This window comes from Desarmillaria tabescens (genome assembly GCF_030435595.1).
Source record: "Desarmillaria tabescens strain CCBAS 213 chromosome Unknown EV420scaffold_38, whole genome shotgun sequence".
Taxonomy (NCBI): Eukaryota; Fungi; Basidiomycota; class Agaricomycetes; order Agaricales; family Physalacriaceae; genus Desarmillaria; species Desarmillaria tabescens.
This window is the reverse complement of record NW_026848337.1, coordinates 400,747-419,595: the sequence shown is the minus strand read 5'-3', so window position 1 is coordinate 419,595 and position 18,849 is coordinate 400,747. Positions and strand designations below refer to the sequence as shown.

Below are 18,849 nucleotides of genomic sequence, written 5' to 3'. Positions count from 1 at the left end.
AGCCATCCGTCTTGCTTGCCCAATTTCCAAGTGCTTTGGTGTCCTCATGTGAGGATCCATGATAACGAGACCATGTTCCGGCAAATTTGCGACCAGCATGTGTTACCTTTGTTATTGATATACCTTCACATTCGTATAGCTCTTTGACGCATTTACGGTGGTCTGTTCATTGGTAAGATAGCTATAAAGCAGCGTGAGGTGTATAACATACTGTCATATGACATTTCATCCTCCAGGCGACTTGAGTTGTTGAAGACATGGAAATTGTACCATTTGCGTCTTCCATACTCTCCAACAGAAAAGTCGGGAACAAAGTCAGGGATGGGCTTTGACAACACATGAAAATATCCAAAGAATAAAAAGGCAACAGCGCCGACAGAGCACAACTCCGGAACACGATGACGAAAGGCAGCATGCTCTTCAAGGTGTCCATCTTTATTTGTTTTACCTTGGTCAGCCAAGAAGATGACAGCCTAGATGAGAACGATACAGCATGAGCACTAGTGAGGATGCAAACAGAATAAAGAGATTGCTTGCCGGAACTTTAGCATCAAGGCCTATATTTACCATGGGGATGTTGCAAAGCTCGAGATCAGACCAGAGCAGTGAACGAGCTGAATCTCCATGAAATGCAATACTAGACGATAGGAGAATCATTGCCCGATCCCGAAGGCCTGCATACATTTGTAGTGGTGTTGCATGAACATTGCCAGCTTCGATGGTTGAAAAGATAGCTCACATCGAGAGGCGTACAAGCTGCTCATCGTCATAGGTATCTAAGTATTTGTCAGTAGAGAAATGAGGGTACGAAATTCCTGCATACCAGATGATACTCCAGTTGCCTTCAGGACATGCACCTCTCGAACCCGTTTGGGCTCATCTGCTCTTGATCCTTTCTCATACGTTGATATTCAAATATCACGGCATAGTGGGATAAGAGATTCAGCACATACTTGGTATTCAAGTTCGTGCTGGTGATCCTTGCGGTGGCGCTCCAATGAATTGACGACCTGGGAAATATGACTGTGCCCCACAGATGATTCCTGGATCTCTTCACCAGTCCGAGCCTTATGCTGATGCAAGGAACGTCAGATTGACAAGCTAGATGCATGAGAGTAAATGTACCTTGAGTCGACTGGCTTCATGTTCCAGGAACAACGATACTTTTGCTGCCATTATAGGATGCGCAGAAATGAGACCCAAGCTAGGGTCTTCAATTTGAGCTTCAGTCCAAAAGCTTTCATAGTTTTGCAGATGGCGGTTATAGGCTACTTTTGTGCCTTTGTTGGATATCATTTTGTCCTGCCGTTTCAACCGATTGGCGTGAGTTCGCCCATCAAGCTTTGAATAAGCTGTCCGAAGTGTATCAGAGCTCTCCTTAAGGTCTTCAGCACTTAAACTGGTAGTAGTTGCATGTGCATTCGACGGTGGCACTGTCGCCAGCTCCGTATTATGGCTGGAGTCATTAAACACATACAGCTGTAGTGGCGGTGACGATGCTACAGAGGAACATGGTGGAGCAGTAACAGCAGGGCTTGTCGTGGGATTAGACGAGGCTGGTGGTGTCGGATTGGAAGGGGGCAGTGTTGGAGCCATTAGCTCGCATTTGATTGCCTTAGATTGCAATGGGGAGAGTGGTATGATGGGGGGAATGAACTTAGGTCGTCTGTGGCATTTTTGCGAGTTGTTTCGAGTGGTCAAGACACGTTTCTTCATTGCATGCACGCCAGGATCTATTTCCAGTCAGCACATTATACCAGACATGAAAGAATTACGCACCGAAGCCCTATTGTTCAATGTAATGCCACCTATAAATTCAAAATACCGCCGTTAGATGTATATTTCCAGTGCTTGAGGTCAGAACTACAGCGCTGAAGCAGCAAAGAAAAATAGATTGCTTCGAAGTAGACTGAGAGTTACAGTAAGCAAATAGGTGAAAGGGGGAAAGGAGCGCATGAAATCCGGAGCTTCTCCACACAGAAAGGCCCTATTGAATGTCGGGGGTCCATTGTCACAAAGTGAGGTGAGTGGATGGAAGAGAAGAGGGCCTCGGAACGGTGCCCTGTGCAAAACAAACAATAGTGAGCGGTTCAGTCCTAATCGGGGCGTAGGGATCAAAAATCCGCATATTGGACTGGTAACGTTGCCACCAGCTAGAAAGAGGGTAACCACGTGTAACCACTGCGAGCGGTTACTCCATAGTACATCATATATACTTATCAGGCCTGCAGGCCTCACAGAATTGTGTACAATCTAATTCCTGAGCCTACAGGAAATTGTATACACAACTGGCCTTATGAGGTGGGCAGAGTTGACACACATGGATTTGCAAGGGATGGCTCCTAATACGCCAGTCCCCTTTGATGCTCCTAAGCTTGAAAGCTTCAAGTATCGAGTTGATCTATGCGATGAGGAGGAGGAGGAGTGGGAGATGGGTGATGGGATATCACTGGAATATTTCTTCAATATTATATGCAGCTCGCCCAAACTCGCAGTGGTCGACATCGTCTGCAAGTATTCGCTTTATGAAACTGTTTCCCCATGTATTGTAAAACCCTTGCTGTCCAATTTGGTGGTCAACAATACTGCCTTCCTTCGCAGCCTATTAGTACCGTCTCTGAAGGAAGCAACATTGATTGCTGACTTCGACAGAGAAAACAGTGGGCAACCTGGATCCCCACCACAGGATTTCCTTACTGATTTCTACGATCTTCTTGTCGAATCACGTTGCACCACTCTTAGTCGCCTAGATATATCCGTTAACCTCCTCCATCAGCACCTTTTCTCCATCCTCGAATTATCGCCGGCACTCGTTTCATTCCAACTCCGCTTTGAAACTGCGTGGAATGCCCAATACGACGTACTTATGCGGGAGCTCATTGTTCAACTTATGGACGTGGAGGCATTTCTACCCCTTCTTGAGGAGATTGAGCTAGAGGTGTCGATCCATCAGAGTGTTAGCGACCGATTAAACAAACAAGATCAAACAACTAAGCATGACTCGCACTTCGGTCAGGCGCTTTGTGTTGTCCGCAGGTTTGCGTTAAGGGAGCTATCGCTTAGTTGAGCGAGAGTGAGTTCAGACTAAGTTATCGGGTGAATAAACTTTAGTTCGAGACTGAGGTTTAAGACCTGCAGTCGAGCTACTTAAATACAGTTTGGGTCGTGCTAAATATACTACAAGTGTCTGCAACAGTGTGGTAAACGTACTGAACCCTCATGGGAGAATGCGATCAAGTCTGGAGAATTAGCATAACGAGATTATGAGAGAGCCGATAAGATAAGATAAAGCGTGAAATCGTAATATTACCCCCCTGTTAAGGCAGTCGTCCCAACTGCAAGTGGATTTGGTTTGGGAAGGTAGGCTCCTACAAGGGAAGGCGTGTTTGGCTTTACCAGGTATTCTTGTATTGCCTGTACCAATGGGTGATCGACTTCGGACTCGGTTACCGATTCTGTTTCTGACCATGAATCGGACTCGTCATTGTTTTCCCACCACTCCGCGGGTGGTCGAGTTATGAACGAAATTTGTTCAAAGTCTTTGATTGCCTCCCTTGCATTATCCAACTCTTGTTCGTCCACCCAAGAGTTTTCTTCCCTGGGGTAACCCTTCCACTTGATGAGGTATTCGATTCTTGTGCATCGCTTCCTTCCTCTACCAATGGTTCTCTCCCTTCGGTCCATGATTTCTTCTACTTCATATTGTTCTTGGCCATCCACAAGATCCGGAGGAGGTGCTAGGGGCTGTATTTGGATTGGGAACTCTGGTGGATGATAAGGAGTGAGAAGGCTTTCGTTGAAACGGTCATGGATTTTCCATGAAGGGGGAAGGCGTAGCTTGTATGCGGAAGCACCATGCTTGGTTAATACTTCAAAAGGTCCGACTCGTTTATCTCCTAGTTTCTTCATTGGTCGAGGAAGATGTAAGTTAGTGGAGTCCAGCCATACTTTGTCTCCAGGCTGGTATTCCACTGCCAGTCGTTGATGCTTGTCGTATTGCCTTTTCATGGTTTCTGCCGCCTTTTCTAATGCTTTGGCAGTTTGTTCGTGTACCTTCTGTATGTCGGCTACGAATTCCCTGGCCGTGGGGTTTGTTCCTTCTTTTATCGTCAGCGGGGCAAGATGAGGCCTTTGCCCATGATTGATTTTGAATGGAGAATACCCAGTCGCCGAGTGCTTTCGGTTGTTGTGTTGAAAGGCTGCGAGCAGGAGCCATTCGCTCCAATCATTCTGTTGATGATTGATAAAGATCCGGAGATATTTTTCAATCTCCTGGTTTGCTCGTTCCGTCTGCCCATCAGTTTGGGGGTGATAGGCTGTGGACGGGTTTCCTTGTATGTGCAGCATCTCGTACAGTTCCTTCATGAATTTCGATACAAACTGGGGTCCTCGATCAGAAATCACTTTTTGGAGCATTCCGTGTTTGGCCCATACATGATCTCTGAGGATTTTGGCCCATCCGGCGGAGGTTAGCTCTGTGGAGCATGGTACGGGAATAACTTCTTTTGAGAATCGATCCATGATCATAAGGATGGCGTTGTACCCATTGGAGTCGGGCAATTCGCCTATCATGTCGACCGTGATGTGCTCCCATGGTCGAGAGGGTACAGCATGAGGATGTAGTGGTGCCCTTCATCATTGAGTGCTTGTCTTGGTGCATTGACAGGCTTCACAGCCCTTTATGTACCACTCTACGTCGTTTTTGAGCTTCGGCCACCAATATTCTCGCTGTACAAGCTCCTTGGTTTTCTCGATGCCAGGATGTCCGGCTGTAATGTGGTCGTGATGGATGGCGATCAATTCTCCTCGTAGTTTGGTGTCTCGAGGAACATATAGTCGCCCATCATAATACATCAGTCCATCCTTCTGAACTATCCCTCTTGGGTGATGGGTGGATGCTTCGATCCCCTTGTCCCACCTAGTAGTATCCCTTAGCACTGTTCGAATGCACTTATGGATTTCTTCCTCCCCCGGCATGATTAGGGCTCGGAACATTTTGGGCTTGAGCACTATCATTTCCTTGTTGTCTTCTCCTCCCTGGTCATGGTCTGCCCTTCTGGATAGTAGGTCTGCCTTTTTGTTGGCCGTTCCTGGCTTGTGATGTAGTGTGAAGTGATACTCTGCTAACTCGGTCACCCATCGGGCTTGTCTTCGGTTTAGCTTTTGGGGTTTGCGGAAGTACTGCAGGTTTTGATGATCTGTCCAGATCTCAAACTCCTGATGAGCGCCCATTAGATAGTGTCTCCAGTCTTCAAGGGCCAACATAATTGCCAAGAGCTCTTTGTTGTAGATCTCGTAGTTCCGTTCCATGACTGTTAAAGCTTTGGACAGGAATGCCACTGGTCTCCACTTTCCTTCTTGTTCTTGTGATAGAACAGCTCCTATTGCTCCCTCACTTGCGTCTGCTTCCACACGATACTTCCCCATGCGGGTGGGTATCGCCAGCACTACTTCTTCAGCTAATTTCCTTTTGATTTCCTGAAACGCGTTCTCCTGAGCGGGCTCCCATGTCCATTCCGCTTTTCCCGTGAGTTGAGTCAAGGGTCTTACATGTTTGCTGTAATCACGGATGAACCTTCGGTAAAAGTTGGTGAATCCTAGGAAGGACTGTAGCTCCCGCTTCTTGGTGGGTTGGGGCCACTCCATGATTCCTTTCACTTTTATGGGGTCCATGCGGATTGATCCTTGACTAATGATTACTCCGAGGTATTCGGTCTCTAATACCTCGAATTCACATTTCTCCGCTTTTAGGAACAGGTTGTTGGATCGGAGAATAGTCAAGACTTCTCGTACTACAGCATGATGCTTGTCCTTGTCTTTGGTGCAGATCAGGATATCATCCAGATACACTGTGACGTCTCCTCGTGCGATTTGTTCTTTGAACAAGTCGTTCATCATCCACTGAAAGGTGGCGGGCGAGTTGGTGAGCCCAAAGAACATCACCATAGGTTCAAAGAGTCCCCGATTTGTTCGGAAAGCCGCCTTCCACTCGTCTCCGTTTTTTATGCGCACGTTGTTGTAACCCCATCTAACGTCAAGCTTTGTGAAGTACTTGGCATCCTTGAGTTGGTCCATTGTTGACAACCAACTAATAATCGACTTAGATTGAACTAGGATCCCCACTCGCACTTCAGTGGTGGATGTTCTAGCAAGTCAAAGGCGATATCAAAGCGGATTGCGGGCAAATAGACACGAAGGACGGAGTTCGAGTTGGGTAGATTAAACCTTAGCCGAAGCTGGGGGTTTAGACCAGCGGAGGCTCTACTTAAATACAAGTGGATACGCTAATAATAGTACTGTGAGAAATGATCTGTAGGGATCGCATATGAGTAATCAGGCTGAGTAAAATGAAGAAAATGAATAAACCGTAACATCCATAAGTTCTCCGATTAGGGGAAGAGGGTATCGGTTTTTGATGGTCATCTCGTTTAACTTTCGGTAATCTTGTACAGGCCGAAGTTTACCGTCCTTCTTCTTGACAAAGAAGAAGGGTGACGCCATAGGGGACTTGGAAGGTCGTATCCTTCCGGATTCCAGATTTTCGTCAAGGAATTTATCCAGCTCTTCTTGCTCCGCTGGATTAAGGGGGTAGACCTTACAGTCTAAGCTTGCATTTGCGTTAGGGATGAGCTCGATAGCGTGGTCCCAGGGTTTCCGAGGTGGTAGCTCGTCAAAGTTTTCCTTAGCGAATACATCTCGGAATTCCCGGTATGGTTCTGGTACTATTTCCTCAAATGTCTTCACTTCCTTGGCTTGGTTTGCCTTGGCAGCTAGTTCATTCACTTTGCTTCCCATGGCTTGAACGTGAAATGCTTCTTCAAAATTGATGACGAGAATGGTGTCTCCTTCCTCCACTTCTGTTCCCCATTGTTGTTCTGGGTCTTCATCTGGGAGGAGAAATGGTATTTTGCGACACGCACATCGGGCTAACGTTACGGCCCCTGTTTTCCAATCTATAATGGGGTTGTGTCGCTTGAGCCAGTTGTGTCCTAGGAACATTGGTATGTTTCCTAGGTCCATGACGGCGAGGTCTATTTTTTCATGATGGTCTCCGATGGTCATTCGGAGTTCCACTATCTCCGTTATATCTCCTCCTTTGTTGCGGCTTCCATCGGCATTATAGATGGCCTGGGCCTTAGGTAGTTTCACCGTATTGAGCTGATGTTCCTGTACGAAGGATCGGTTTATGCAGCTCCCGGTACAGCCGCTGTCTACTAGGGCGTCCACTGCTCACACTTGGCTGGTGTCCAGGGTTTCAAGTTGGACACGGATGTTCACGCTCCTTCCTTTGCCTCCTCAGATGTACTGGGGCAGAACGCGTAGGTCTTCCATGTTTTGTAAACACTGTTCCCGCTGCCTATAGGTTTCCCTTGAAGAACCGATGAGGTCTAGAACGAGATCTTCATCTACCTCTATGAGGCGTCTTGGGTGTACCCACATCCGGAGGGTGGCGATTCTTCCTTCCATTGTTTTCTCCTGCCTCATTTTCCATCTCACCCACTCGGCACTATGCAGTTTAAGCCACCCCTTGTCCCACTTGTCGTTGTAGTACTCTTCCTCTAGTTCAACGACTTCGTAGTCCTCCGGGTACTCCTCGGTATGGATTACTGGGTCTTCCCCTTTGGTCTTAAGGCTCTGTTGATAGCTGTAGTCATCTTCTTCGTCAGACACTTCTTTGAGGGTAACAACGTTTTTATTTTTTGCTAATGTATCACATAATGGGCCCACCAACCCGCCCACCAGGGAACACGAGTCCCCGGTGCCATTATGTGTTAGCGATGAAGGGGGGAGATGTACTTGATATAAGGGTTCGGGGTCCCCGGGCGTCTTGACTGTTGTTTGCGGGGCGGCGGTTTTCTTGATGGGGATTCGTGTTCCCTCTTGCGGCTCCGTCATGTCGGGGTAGTTGGCCGCATAGGGCAGGTGCGTACGTTCCGCCTTCGGGCGAGGTCCTGCATCGTTCCTCTCCCGCCTGGAGGTATCCTTGCCCACTACTAGCTCAGCCGCTCTCCCTCCATTTTCTGCGCCGGTACCTACCCGCCACGGAGCGATGTTGACCTTGATCCCATGTGTCCCACCGCCTTGCGCAGCGTTCGCCGCTTGTGCTTTCGCACCAGTGGCCAAGGATCTTGAATGGGGTTCTTCTTCGAGCACGGTGGAAATCCCCTGTACACCGTTGCTTTTATGCGACTTGTTAATTTCATTTTGTGACTGCGTGGAAACTGTGATATTGCTCGGAGATACTACAAGCGATTTATTAGTCCGACCCGCGGGGTTCGAGAATGCACCACTAAATGAAATTAAGTCCTTAGCCGACGCGCATTTGTCGCTTATGCCGCCAGCTCATCTTTTACCTCCTCGATCTTCGACGTTGATGCTTCTGCTTCTTCATCCTTCGCTACTTGTTGATACATTGCCCGTATTTGGGCTCGGGAGAACTTCGGCTGGTGCTTGGCCAACCATGTACTTTCGTCTTTGGGGCACTTGTTGTCCTGCTTCCGATGTCCTTTGTGACCGCAGCGGAAGCATCGTCCTTCTTTCCGCAATCGGTCTATCTCCATCAGTTGCCCTTGACCCCCGTACGTGGTTCCTGTTCCCATCTTCTTGTCACCCTGGGAATTCTCGAAGCTTCCGGCTTTTCCCGTTCCTTTGTTTTGTTGACCCTGCAACCCTTGGCTTCTTCCCGCATCCTCTGCCAATCCGACTCGGTAGTTGTAATCCATCTGTTCTACCTGGAACTTCCATTCCGCATACGTTCGTGGTAATGCAGTTCCCGTAGCATGGATGGCAGTTTTTACGTTCTTGCGAATGGCCAGTTTGAGTATTTCGATCATGTATTCTTCATTGTGGCGTTTTCTGGATTCCTTCGCTAGTCGCTCGAAGTCTTGGAAAAATTCTTTTGCCGACTTGTACGTGTTCTGCCGAATGCATTTGAACTCTTGTAACTTGAGTTCTACTTCTGTGTCGGTCCGGAACTGGTCTTCTATGATCTGTCGGAACGTCTGCCAGGCGGGGTAGCGCAGGTATCCGCATGTTTCGTCGTAGTATTCGTCTCGTGCATGGTTCCACCAATGCAATGCTTTGTCTGCGAGCCGGAACGTGCAGAATACCACCCGGTTGGGGCTCTGTCTGTGTGTATTCATCGTGAATTGTTGGGGGAATACATTAAAGTAGTCCTCGCACTGATTGAGGAACCGATCCACATCACTGGACTCCCCTTTGAACTTCTTGGGGGGTTCTGCCAATTGCGGTTTCACCTGTCCCCATGGGTTTGTGTTGGCCACTCCGACTATGAACGGTGGTGGCGTGTTGGGTGGTTGTACAGGGTCCACGGGGATAGGGATGGCTGCGGGTCATGGGAGCGATCGTAATTCAGGGTTGTGATGTGGGGAAAGGGGTCCTTGTGGTGCAGGTGCTGGTACCACAGGGACTGCTGCAGCTGCAGCTGCGCCCATGCTCCCTGGCATGCCTGCTGCAGCAAACAGCCTGCTAGGGTCGACGTACCCTGTTCTCTTGAGAATAGATAGGTGGCTTAAATCCACCATTTCTCCGCTTGAGGTTTCCGAGGGTGCGGGCACCACGTACCGTTCCCCTGGTTCTACATAGTCGTCTGGGTGCACTTGATTCCACAGAACGTTCGTATGGAATATGGTTTCCCGGTAGAGTATCTGGGCCCCGATGTGCGTATTTTTTTCTTTCTGGAAATATCTTCCCTGCTCCGAACTATTCCATGATAGTTCTCAGGGTAGTTTCTTCTCGATCCAATGAAGCATTTCCAAATAAGTCATATTTTCCAGCTCGGCCTCAGTAGGCTCCCGAGCTAGATCCTTCCACGAACTCTGGTATAACGTCCTCCTCTCCATACTCTCCGACTCTATGCTGCTGCTGTAGGTCGAAGTCAGCCCGATTCCAGGGTTCTCGTAAATTTCTCCTTCTTCTAAGTCCGATTGGTCGGACTCGCTCAAAAGGCTCCGTGCTTCCTGTGACGATTCGGTTCCAGTTTCGAATGATTCTTGCCCACTCATTGACCCTGAGTATGACTTGATCGAAGTCGGGTCTTCGGGGTCTATCCCATACCCAGGGTGCGATGAAGGGGATGGGGGCTGCATGGGGATGTTCTGGCACAAGGGGGTAGATGGCATAGGGGACAACGGAGGCAGGGGCTTCGATTCCTTCGTGCATGAGCCACGCATCGGCATAGTCCTGTATTTGTCTGCATATATCGCAGCTGACATCGGCGTCGTATGTGGGCTCGCATCGGTCAAGCTCGGTAGTGGCTTCCCCGGCCCTATCGTTGACAATGACTGGGGTGTTTGGGCATGTGACGAGATTGAGGTAGCTTCCTTCATCGTCGGAAGGATCGTCTCGTGCGTAGTAGTGGTTCCATGTCTCCCCTCGGGAGTCCAGCCTTGGAGGGGACCAGTTGTTGCATGGCCCTGGGAGCTCGTCGCTGCCGTAGTCCTCCTCTGTATTGCTGCTTTCTTCATCTGAACCGCTTCCAGCTCCATCTTCAGTCGTTCTTCCTTCTCCCAAATGATATCTAAGCCCTCTTTGATAGAGGCGTTCTCCGTTGGAATCATAGCCAGGGTTGGCGGCTGAGTTTTTGGTTGAAGTGGGGGAGGGAGCGTCCCAGGGATCACCTCCTTCGCTTTCCCCTTCGCTTTCTTCCTTGGTAATGGGAGAGAGAACATGCTCGTCCATCCCCCTTTCGTAGATTCCTCGCTCTTCTTCTTCTTCAATGACTGGGCCTCTTTGTGGGGGCCATCCTTCCATCTCGGTGTTGGACTCGTTGGACTCGTCTGAGTCGGAGTCTTCTGTGATCCACTCGTCATTGTTGATGAAGATGAAGTGGATGATGGGGTCGGGTCTGTCATCGATGTAGTTGGGAGGGGGTGTGTTCGGTCGTCTAGCCTCCGGGTTGGGGGCTTCGACGGGGATAGTTTCTTCGGAGACTGGCTCCTGGTTTCGTCAGTATTCATATCCATATAGGAACGCGAGATATGCTACGGCAATAAAGCCTTGTAGTCCAAAGAGGTCGGTGAGGTATTGTTCGATGGGGTTCATTCGTTACTGTTCGTCAACGTGGTTGTTGATGAAGAGTAAGAAAGTCTCGAACTAATTGTTAGCGACCGATTAAACAAACAAGATCAAACAACTAAGCATGACTCGCACTTCAGTCAGGCGCTTTGTGTTGTCCGCAGGTTTGCGTTAAGGGAGCTATCGCTTAGTTGAGCGAGAGTGAGTTCAGACTAAGTTATCGGGTGAATAAACTTTAGTTCGAGACTGAGGTTTAAGACCTGCAGTCGAGCTACTTAAATACAGTTTGGGTCATGCTAAATATACTACAAGTGTCTGCAACGGTGCGGTAAACATACTGAACCCTCATGGGAGAATGCGATCAAGTCCGGAGAATTAGCATAACGAGATTACGAGAGAGCCGATAAGATAAGATAAAGCACGAAATCGTAATACAGAGAGTGGATATTCACTTTGCCGATCGCGCAATGGTGGATATGGTTGCAGCTCGGCGACATCACTCTAGTGTTGTGAAAGGCCGGGCTTCAAGCCTCAAGCCCGGCCCAACCCAGCCCTGAAAAGCCCGGCCTGCAAGTAAGGCTTGCTTAAGGCTTGGGCTGAGGCTTTGCTTAAGGAAAGCCTTAAGCCCTAGGCCGAAGCCCTGGGCTGGTGAAGGGGTGAATATCCTTTTGTGGGATTGATTTCTATGAATGTAACATAGCTTAGTATTATCCTGTAGATGAGCTTACCATGTCTTTTCATTAGAACTTGATTGTATGCAATTATTCATCAATTGAAAGCAATTATGACATCACTGACATATGTTTTCTCCATGATGACAAGACCACTTGAGCAATGATAGCTTCGTGGATGATCAGTGTGGTTCAGTAAATAATATATTAGACTATGTAAAGCTATATCTTAATGAATATTCACATCTAATGAGTCCTGATAGGCAGAAATGTATTATGAGGGATAAGCCCGGGCTTAAGCCTGAGCCCGGCCTGAACCTGCTCAAGCCTGGCCCAAGCCTCCAAAGCCTGGCCCGGCCTGGCCTTTCACAACACTACATCACTCGTTGCAAAGGTTCTGTCTAATTATGAATTACTCCAGGTTTTGCAATCTGGGTAGACATGATATCGAACAATTGGAGGCTTTACAAGCCGACGGCCTGGATGTAAGTCTTTACAGTCTGGAAAAGACTATATCCTCCCGATTCACGTCATCCACCTAACCTGGACAAAGATGAGATCGTTTGGGTCTCACAAAGTAACGACGTGAGGGATATCCTGTAGTCTACTGTATGTTCAAGTAGGTCCGTATTCCAACGAATGTGATATATTTCTACGTTTAACTTGGAAGTCCAAGGGCATGTTTGCAGCAAAGTCTACACGGTTTTAGCTTGATCCATGGGCGCGAATACATAAGCTTCGAAAGTCAAGAGTAACTGAGATTTCGGACAGCGAAGACTGAAAATTTGAGGCAACACTGACCAAGCTTGGACCAAGCTATGCGAGTAGTGCTATTAAAGCAAACACCTTGGAATACCATTATGACTAGAATAAGGAGGCACCATTGATAGGTTCTGAGAGCCATTGCAGGCATGTGCCAGGCGCGAAAAAGTGCATTATAGCGATGTCCAAAAATTTAAAGCCAACGAGCGGCGGGGACATCGGGCCGGAGAAGCCATGTGGGCAACAGGAAGCACGTCTTCAACATAACTCTGACCACAACCACAACCACAACTGAGAAGCACAACCTTTCATCGTTCAACTCTTGGTACGACCGAGACGGTTAACATCGCTTGTAATTTTGAGCCAGGGTCTCCGAAATAATGTCAACAAGGACGTCTGTTCTGCCATGGAGCCTATAGCGATAGCGTCAGTAATCCCACCCCGAGCGAAGCTGGCAACTGACGAAAACTCAGGATGATAACAGATTTCTTTCACCCAAATGTTGGTGGGGTAGAGAATCATATCTACATGCTGAGTGCGAATCTGATAAAACGCGGCCACAAGGTATGTCGTTCGAATATATTGTCAGTTCTTCATTTTTAACATATCCAGGTTATTGTTATAACACACAGTCACTCACCTGACCGCGTTGGGATTCGCTGGCTTCTTCCTTCGCTCAAAGTGTACTACCTTCCTTTTGTTCCTATTGCTTCCTCTGCAACACTGCCCAACTTTTTCACCTTTCTGCCCTACCTCTGAACAATTCTTATTCGAGAGCATATCCACCTTATCCATGCCCATGCCAGTCTATCTTCGCTTGGCCACGAAGGAATCCTGCATTCCCATCTATTCGGTGTCAGAACGGTGTTCACTGACCACAGTCTATTTGGATTTGAGGACGCTGCGAGCATCCTTACGAACAAGCTCCTAGCAGGGACGCTGAGGAATGTCGATGCTATCATTTGTGTGTCTCACACTGGGTGAGGATATCTTCGTCTTTTCTCTCTGTTGTACTGACTGTAGGTAGGAGGGAGAACACTGTCCTTCGAGGAGAGCTCTTTGACGAGTCGGGCAGAGTCCGGGAGAACGTATATGTTATCCCTAATGCGCTGGTGCCAGGGAATTTCCAGCCTGGCCCGCCGAAATCTAGAGATACTGGTAAGACTTTGCTGCCAGTGACGTCTGACTCGCTGACACCCTCACAGTGACCATCGTCGTCCTCTCCCGACTTGCATACCGCAAAGGAATCGACTTCCTCGTCGCCGCCGCACCCCGTATCTGCAATGCCTTCCCAAACGTCCGCTTCGTTGTCGGTGCGTATCTCTCCCTCGTCGTTTCCCCTCTCGTTCAACCCCACCCTAGGCGGCGACGGTCCCAAGCTCATCGACCTCCTCAAAATGCGTGAAAAACACAATCTCCAAGACCGCATTGAACTCCTAGGACCCATCCGACCAAATGATGTCTGCTCTGTCCTGATGCAGGGTGCTATATTCCTCAACACGTCCCTCACGGAATCTTTTGGGATCACCATCCTTGAGGCAGCATGTGCAGGACTGTACGTGGTGTCTACACGTGTTGGCGGGGTCCTGGAGATTTTACCAGAGGATATGATCAGCTTTGCAGAGCCTGAGGAAGATGGTTCGTCCTACCTCGTGCCGTAAGTCGCTGTCTCATGCAGATTCATGCAGATGTATTCCGTGCGATATCAGAAGCTATCGAGATTATCTCCGACGGACTACACGACCCCATTCGCACCCACGAGCGGATCAAGACGTTCTACGACTGGGTGCAGGTCGCGGAGCGCACCGAGGTTGTGTATGATACGGTTGTCAAGTCAAGACAGATGGAGCTTTGGGAGAGAATGAAGAGGTTTGTTCGTTTGGTCGTCTCGCCCTTTTTGTCTAGCTTACGCTGTTGGACAGGACGATGGGACTAGGTCCATTTGCTGGACCGATATACTCGATCATCCTGGTTGTGGACTGCCTGTTTTTCATGTTTCTGGAGTGGTGGATCTCGAGGGACGATATGGATTTCGTTGTAAGGCATTGGGATCATGACCGATTCGCTCAGGTTGGTGCCTTAATTGCAATGTAGTGCGAATTTGGCTGATTTTCCTCTTGTTAGTGCGTCGGTCAGGACCAGGGCAATGAGATATTCGAGACTCGCTAGTCATATTTCCTACACTCCAGTCTAGTTCAGAGAAATGGAGCCCAAGTCGGAGTCAGTACCTTGACGCTATTACCGCAGCTGTTCGTGGGTCAAATAATATGTAACGATCGGCACAAGAAGCCCCGAGTCTGCTGCGGCCGGGGGGCTTGCAGGTGGTTTCCCATCAATTACTTCCTACACCCATATCGTCTGTATTTTCTCAATGGCGTAACATCTGTTTGCCTACTCTCTTCGTATGGTCGATGATCACCGCCCATCATGCTTGCTCAGACACTCTGATGCTATCGCTCGTTGTATCGATTACTGTCGAACCCTATCCTTGAGCCACAACTATTCGAGACTCATTGATCATGTTTTCTACACACCATGAGTCCATATCTTCATTGGGTGTATGACCATTCCTTCGCTATAGACACAAATTACCCACTACCTGTCATAGTAGAACCGTACTCCCTGACTGATTCGTTTCACCATTGCCCAATATGCAGCATCACTTCGTTTATCCCGGGACCGGATTCTTTAAGTATCTTGTTCTTCATAGGGACAAAAGTTATTCGACAGCTTTGACGTGTTAATAAGGGTACAAGCATCAACCGCACATACGACGCTAGTATAGAATGCTGACAGGCCTGGAAGAGGTCGAGTGGTATTATTATCGACGGGAAAACTCTGGCTAGCACCAGTCAGATCATGGATGTTCTGGATGATCCTATGCGTGTATATCGGCATAAACACTGGGGTCAGCGATGGTAACTGGTCTGTCCAAAGGGCTCGGAGAGCTTGGTGTTCAATCATCTCCCTGGGGCGAAGGCTTCATGGGTCGAATACTGAATACCTGATATGCAGATATAGGACATTTGGATGCCACGCAGCCTTGTGTACCCGCAGAATGGAAGCTCACTTGACACGTGATCGTGTCTGGACCAACGCGCCGCCGGTAAGTCACTGGTAGGATACCGGAGCATAGCTTGAACTCTCAAATGATTAGATCTCCTTTGGCACTGCGTCCCTCCGGGATCGTACTTTTACCCCGCTTTCGACGGAGAGACTCGTTTCTAGACTTTCATCGTGTGCGAACGGTGCATCACATGCAAGGTGCTCGATGCCAAAGCCGAGGACGAACCCTCTCACTACAAATTTCCTTGAAAGTTATTCAAACTTGTATGGCTCTCGTCAAGATAGTTGTTATTTTAGGAGTGTAAAAAAGAGAGACACAAAAATAGGTGCAGGCTGCCAGGTATAAAAGTCTCCTCATCATGTAGATCCGAGTTGAACACTACTAGGTGCTCTAGGTCGGTCCTGGCAGGTGTGGCCACGATTCTCGCGCAATCATTGTCCTATAAGCATAGGTACGGCTGTAACGGGCTCTCGGTCCGATTCGATTTTTGTTCATGCGGGACAAAGCTAGTACCCAACATGATCATCCTATCCGTCCTTGCAATGGAACATGAACTCCTCATAGTCTGGAAACTCAGGTTCACTATTTTTAGGGTAAAAGGCACAACGATATTCCTCAGTCTTCCCTGTGTGGCATGGGAAGGCCTTCGTCCCGGCTCCCTCTGGGTAATAAAGGCTCGTCGTTTGTACGAATGTCCGTCCTCGTTTCACCAGTACCATGAAGCTTACTACCATTCTTATCCTTGGCCTTGCCTCCCTCGCCGGAGCCAAAACATCACCTATTGACAAACGCCTAGGATGCCCAGAGGCATCGCGGTTTGGCGGCTTCGACGTCACCCCTTCCAATTTGCAACCTGGCACTGTGAGTTAATTTTCATGTGTAATGACGTGATAGCTTACCATTTCCCTGTGCCTCAGGAATTCACGATTAATGCCGATTTTACATGCGGCGTGGAATATTTTGGCATCGTTCCGAGGTACACAGATTTTTACATTGAAGTACCCGAGAACAACAATGGATACGAACCTGACATCCTGATTGCCCGTCGAGAGTTTACTTTGCCCTCGCCGCCTTTGCCGCCAGTACTTACATTCACCGCGCGGGTAAGTGAAATTGACTTTTATATGGGGTAGCTCATCATTTCATGTATATCCACGACTTAGTTCCCGTACTACCCAGTTTTCTTCGAAGCGGCTCAGTACATGATCGCGTTGGTCAACACTTACCCTATCAATGGAACAGATGGGAGCGAGGTCTTGATACGGGGTGGAGTATATGTGCCTATTAATGTTACTTCTTACCTGACCCCCGGGCCATCCAGAAAATAATGGGAATGGCAGGAAATGTCGTCAGTTACATCGACCGATTATTCTAATATATTTACTCTGTTGGGTCATAACCCTTCGACACATGTGGTGCCATAGACACTCAGCGCTCAACGTTGATCTGTTCAGGGTTTTTAATTGTATTGATGATAAGATCAAATAAAGTAGGTTCAAGTCCATTGGAAAAGGTAATGTCCGTATGGAAAAATATAAAATATAAACGTCCAAAAGGCGATGATAGACAAGGGAGGTATCATGCGAGTTGCGAGGTATATAGACGACAGCATAAGTAATAGAAGGATGATTGATCAACTTGAAGACTTCATGCGACACCACCGAGCCATTTGGTTTCATCACTCCTGGGAGATATATATCTTCCGGAGCTGGTCCTCGGTGGCTCGTTCGTCGCACACGGGACATGCCTCTGTATATTTCAGCGCAGCGCGAATGCACCGTACGCAATACACATGTCCACACGGAGTCGCGCAGAGGGTCGTGTGCTCTTTTTCGCACATCGGACACGAGAAGTGAGACGTCTCTTTGACGTCTTCTTCATCGCTTTCCTCTACGTCGTCGGTTGCCGCATTGTTCTGAAACGCCCAATGTTAGGACGAGACTAGAGGCGGAGGAAAGGAAAGGACTACTCACAAATAATGGCGGCAACCTTAGATACTCCGGATCTTCAAAGTCGTACCCATTGCTGTCTTCCCATGACGTATCAAGGGGCTCGTCTCCTGATTCGGAGACTTCGTCGGGATATTCCTCTTCGCCCCTTTCGTCCTCCCAGCCGTCTTCGAGGTCATCATCATCCTCTTCTTCTGAATCATCGTCGTCACTGTCGTTGTCATCGGAGCCATGGACTTGCTCCATGTGGACGCGAAAGCCTGCCGCTGTACGACAGTGCTTGTCACATGGCACACAGTAGTGATGATTTGGTGCCGTGACACAGTGCTATGAAAGAAACGCGTTAGTTGGTTCAACAAGCACGGGAAGACAACAACTTACACGACGAAGAATTTGGCCATTCAAAAATCGACGGCCACATCTCCAACATTCGGGATGGTCGTTCGAGTTCATAATGTGCTCGGCTCGTTGCCGTTTATCGAAGAAGTACTCGTCGCACAGGGCGCAGTACACTCCGTCCGTGCATATCATATCGGTGGACATGATGATAGGTGATAATAGTTGTTTGGTTTGATGGTAGTTGTTGGCTGTTCAAAGTGTGTTAATGTGGGGATCCGGGCGGAGGGAGGCCTCCATTTTATACATTTTGTCGGTATGCGCGTGTTTTGGCACGTCTTAGACATAGCGTCCGGAGAAACCAGTCCCGGTTCTTCGAATATGGCCCCTCGAGTCGAAAGGAGGCAATTTTGGTTCCACGGAAGTATCGTCTGCGATCGGTTAAAAGGGGCTATTGCTGGACACAGTTTCGCGGGGCAGTGAATCCTTGTCCAGCGGGAGCTATGAGCAAGCATTGCGGTGTGATTACTTATGCTCGAGGAATGATGACGACGTATAGAATGAGATTTTCCGCGACGACTCGATTACTTCCGTCCCATCTTAGCAACATAAGTCTCAACTGATACGTCGAAGAGGAGGTTAATCCGGTGAAACAATGTTCCAAGACCACCGATTTCTCCGCGGACGAGGAACTCTGCATGCAAACTGATGGGTGCCCGGTCACCAGTGAAAGAATTTTGCAGGCAGTAGTAGATGCATACTAGATGTGACGCCATCGTAGGGAAATGTGCACAAAGGACAGCACTTGAAAGGTGTTGGAAGTTGCGAAGACAGCAGCAGCAACGTAGAGAACGAGTCCTGTGCAATTGCATGAGCAAGCCAACTCTGTGAACGAACCGAGGCACGAATCCCCACCTTGTGGAATGGCTAGCATGTTCTCGTAGTCCAGGAGCACACAAACCTGCTTATCAACCACCCTCAGCAGCCCCTCTGGCAACGTTTCGCAGCGGGGGCGTCTACACGAAAC

General features: G+C 48.5%; 4 protein-coding genes across 4 annotated transcripts; 3 read left to right on the top strand and 1 right to left on the bottom strand.

Annotated features, from left to right (window-relative positions):
* Positions 1-2,320: 2,320 nt before the first annotated feature.
* On the top strand, positions 2,321-3,067 carry EV420DRAFT_1647012 (uncharacterized protein; the record flags this gene model as incomplete). Its single annotated transcript, XM_060477989.1, has 1 exon — positions 2,321-3,067. One exon carries the CDS (start codon positions 2,321-2,323, stop codon positions 3,065-3,067), a length of 747 nt encoding a protein of 248 aa, XP_060326969.1.
* Positions 3,068-12,876: 9,809 nt separating this feature from the next.
* On the top strand, positions 12,877-14,564 carry EV420DRAFT_1622149 (glycosyltransferase family 4 protein; the record flags this gene model as incomplete). The annotated part of the gene is made up of 9 exons (XM_060475778.1): positions 12,877-12,896; positions 12,944-13,034; positions 13,083-13,169; positions 13,248-13,450; positions 13,498-13,628; positions 13,676-13,783; positions 13,833-14,108; positions 14,159-14,339; positions 14,393-14,564. 9 exons carry the CDS (start codon positions 12,877-12,879, stop codon positions 14,562-14,564), a joined length of 1,269 nt encoding a protein of 422 aa, XP_060326968.1.
* A 1,511-nt stretch (positions 14,565-16,075) lies between these two features.
* Positions 16,076-16,876, top strand: EV420DRAFT_781983 (uncharacterized protein). The gene is made up of 3 exons (XM_060483449.1): positions 16,076-16,398; positions 16,455-16,640; positions 16,701-16,876. Exons 1-3 carry the CDS (start codon positions 16,255-16,257, stop codon positions 16,863-16,865), a joined length of 495 nt encoding a protein of 164 aa, XP_060326967.1. The 5' UTR covers positions 16,076-16,254; the 3' UTR covers positions 16,866-16,876.
* Positions 16,877-17,210: 334 nt separating this feature from the next.
* Positions 17,211-18,055, bottom strand: EV420DRAFT_1565284 (putative zinc-finger-containing protein). Its single transcript, XM_060474020.1, has 3 exons — positions 17,868-18,055; positions 17,511-17,813; positions 17,211-17,452 (listed from the first exon to the last, which is right to left on the bottom strand). Exons 1-3 carry the CDS (start codon positions 18,027-18,029, stop codon positions 17,216-17,218), a joined length of 702 nt encoding a protein of 233 aa, XP_060326966.1. The 5' UTR covers positions 18,030-18,055; the 3' UTR covers positions 17,211-17,215.
* Between the last annotated feature and the right edge of the window lie 794 nt (positions 18,056-18,849).

Coding starts and splice junctions, on each gene's coding strand:
- EV420DRAFT_781983 (XM_060483449.1), top strand. CDS start 16,255: ATGAAGCTTACTACCATTCTTATCCTTGGCCTTGCCTCCCTCGCCGGA. Junction 16,399..16,454: donor CCAATTTGCAACCTGGCACT/GTGAGTTAATTT, acceptor CCTGTGCCTCAG/GAATTCACGATTAATGCCGA. Junction 16,641..16,700: donor TACTTACATTCACCGCGCGG/GTAAGTGAAATT, acceptor TCCACGACTTAG/TTCCCGTACTACCCAGTTTT.
- EV420DRAFT_1565284 (XM_060474020.1), bottom strand. CDS start 18,029: ATGTCCACCGATATGATATGCACGGACGGAGTGTACTGCGCCCTGTGC. Junction 17,814..17,867: donor ATGGCCAAATTCTTCGTCGT/GTAAGTTGTTGT, acceptor TTTCTTTCATAG/CACTGTGTCACGGCACCAAA. Junction 17,453..17,510: donor TAAGGTTGCCGCCATTATTT/GTGAGTAGTCCT, acceptor TGGGCGTTTCAG/AACAATGCGGCAACCGACGA.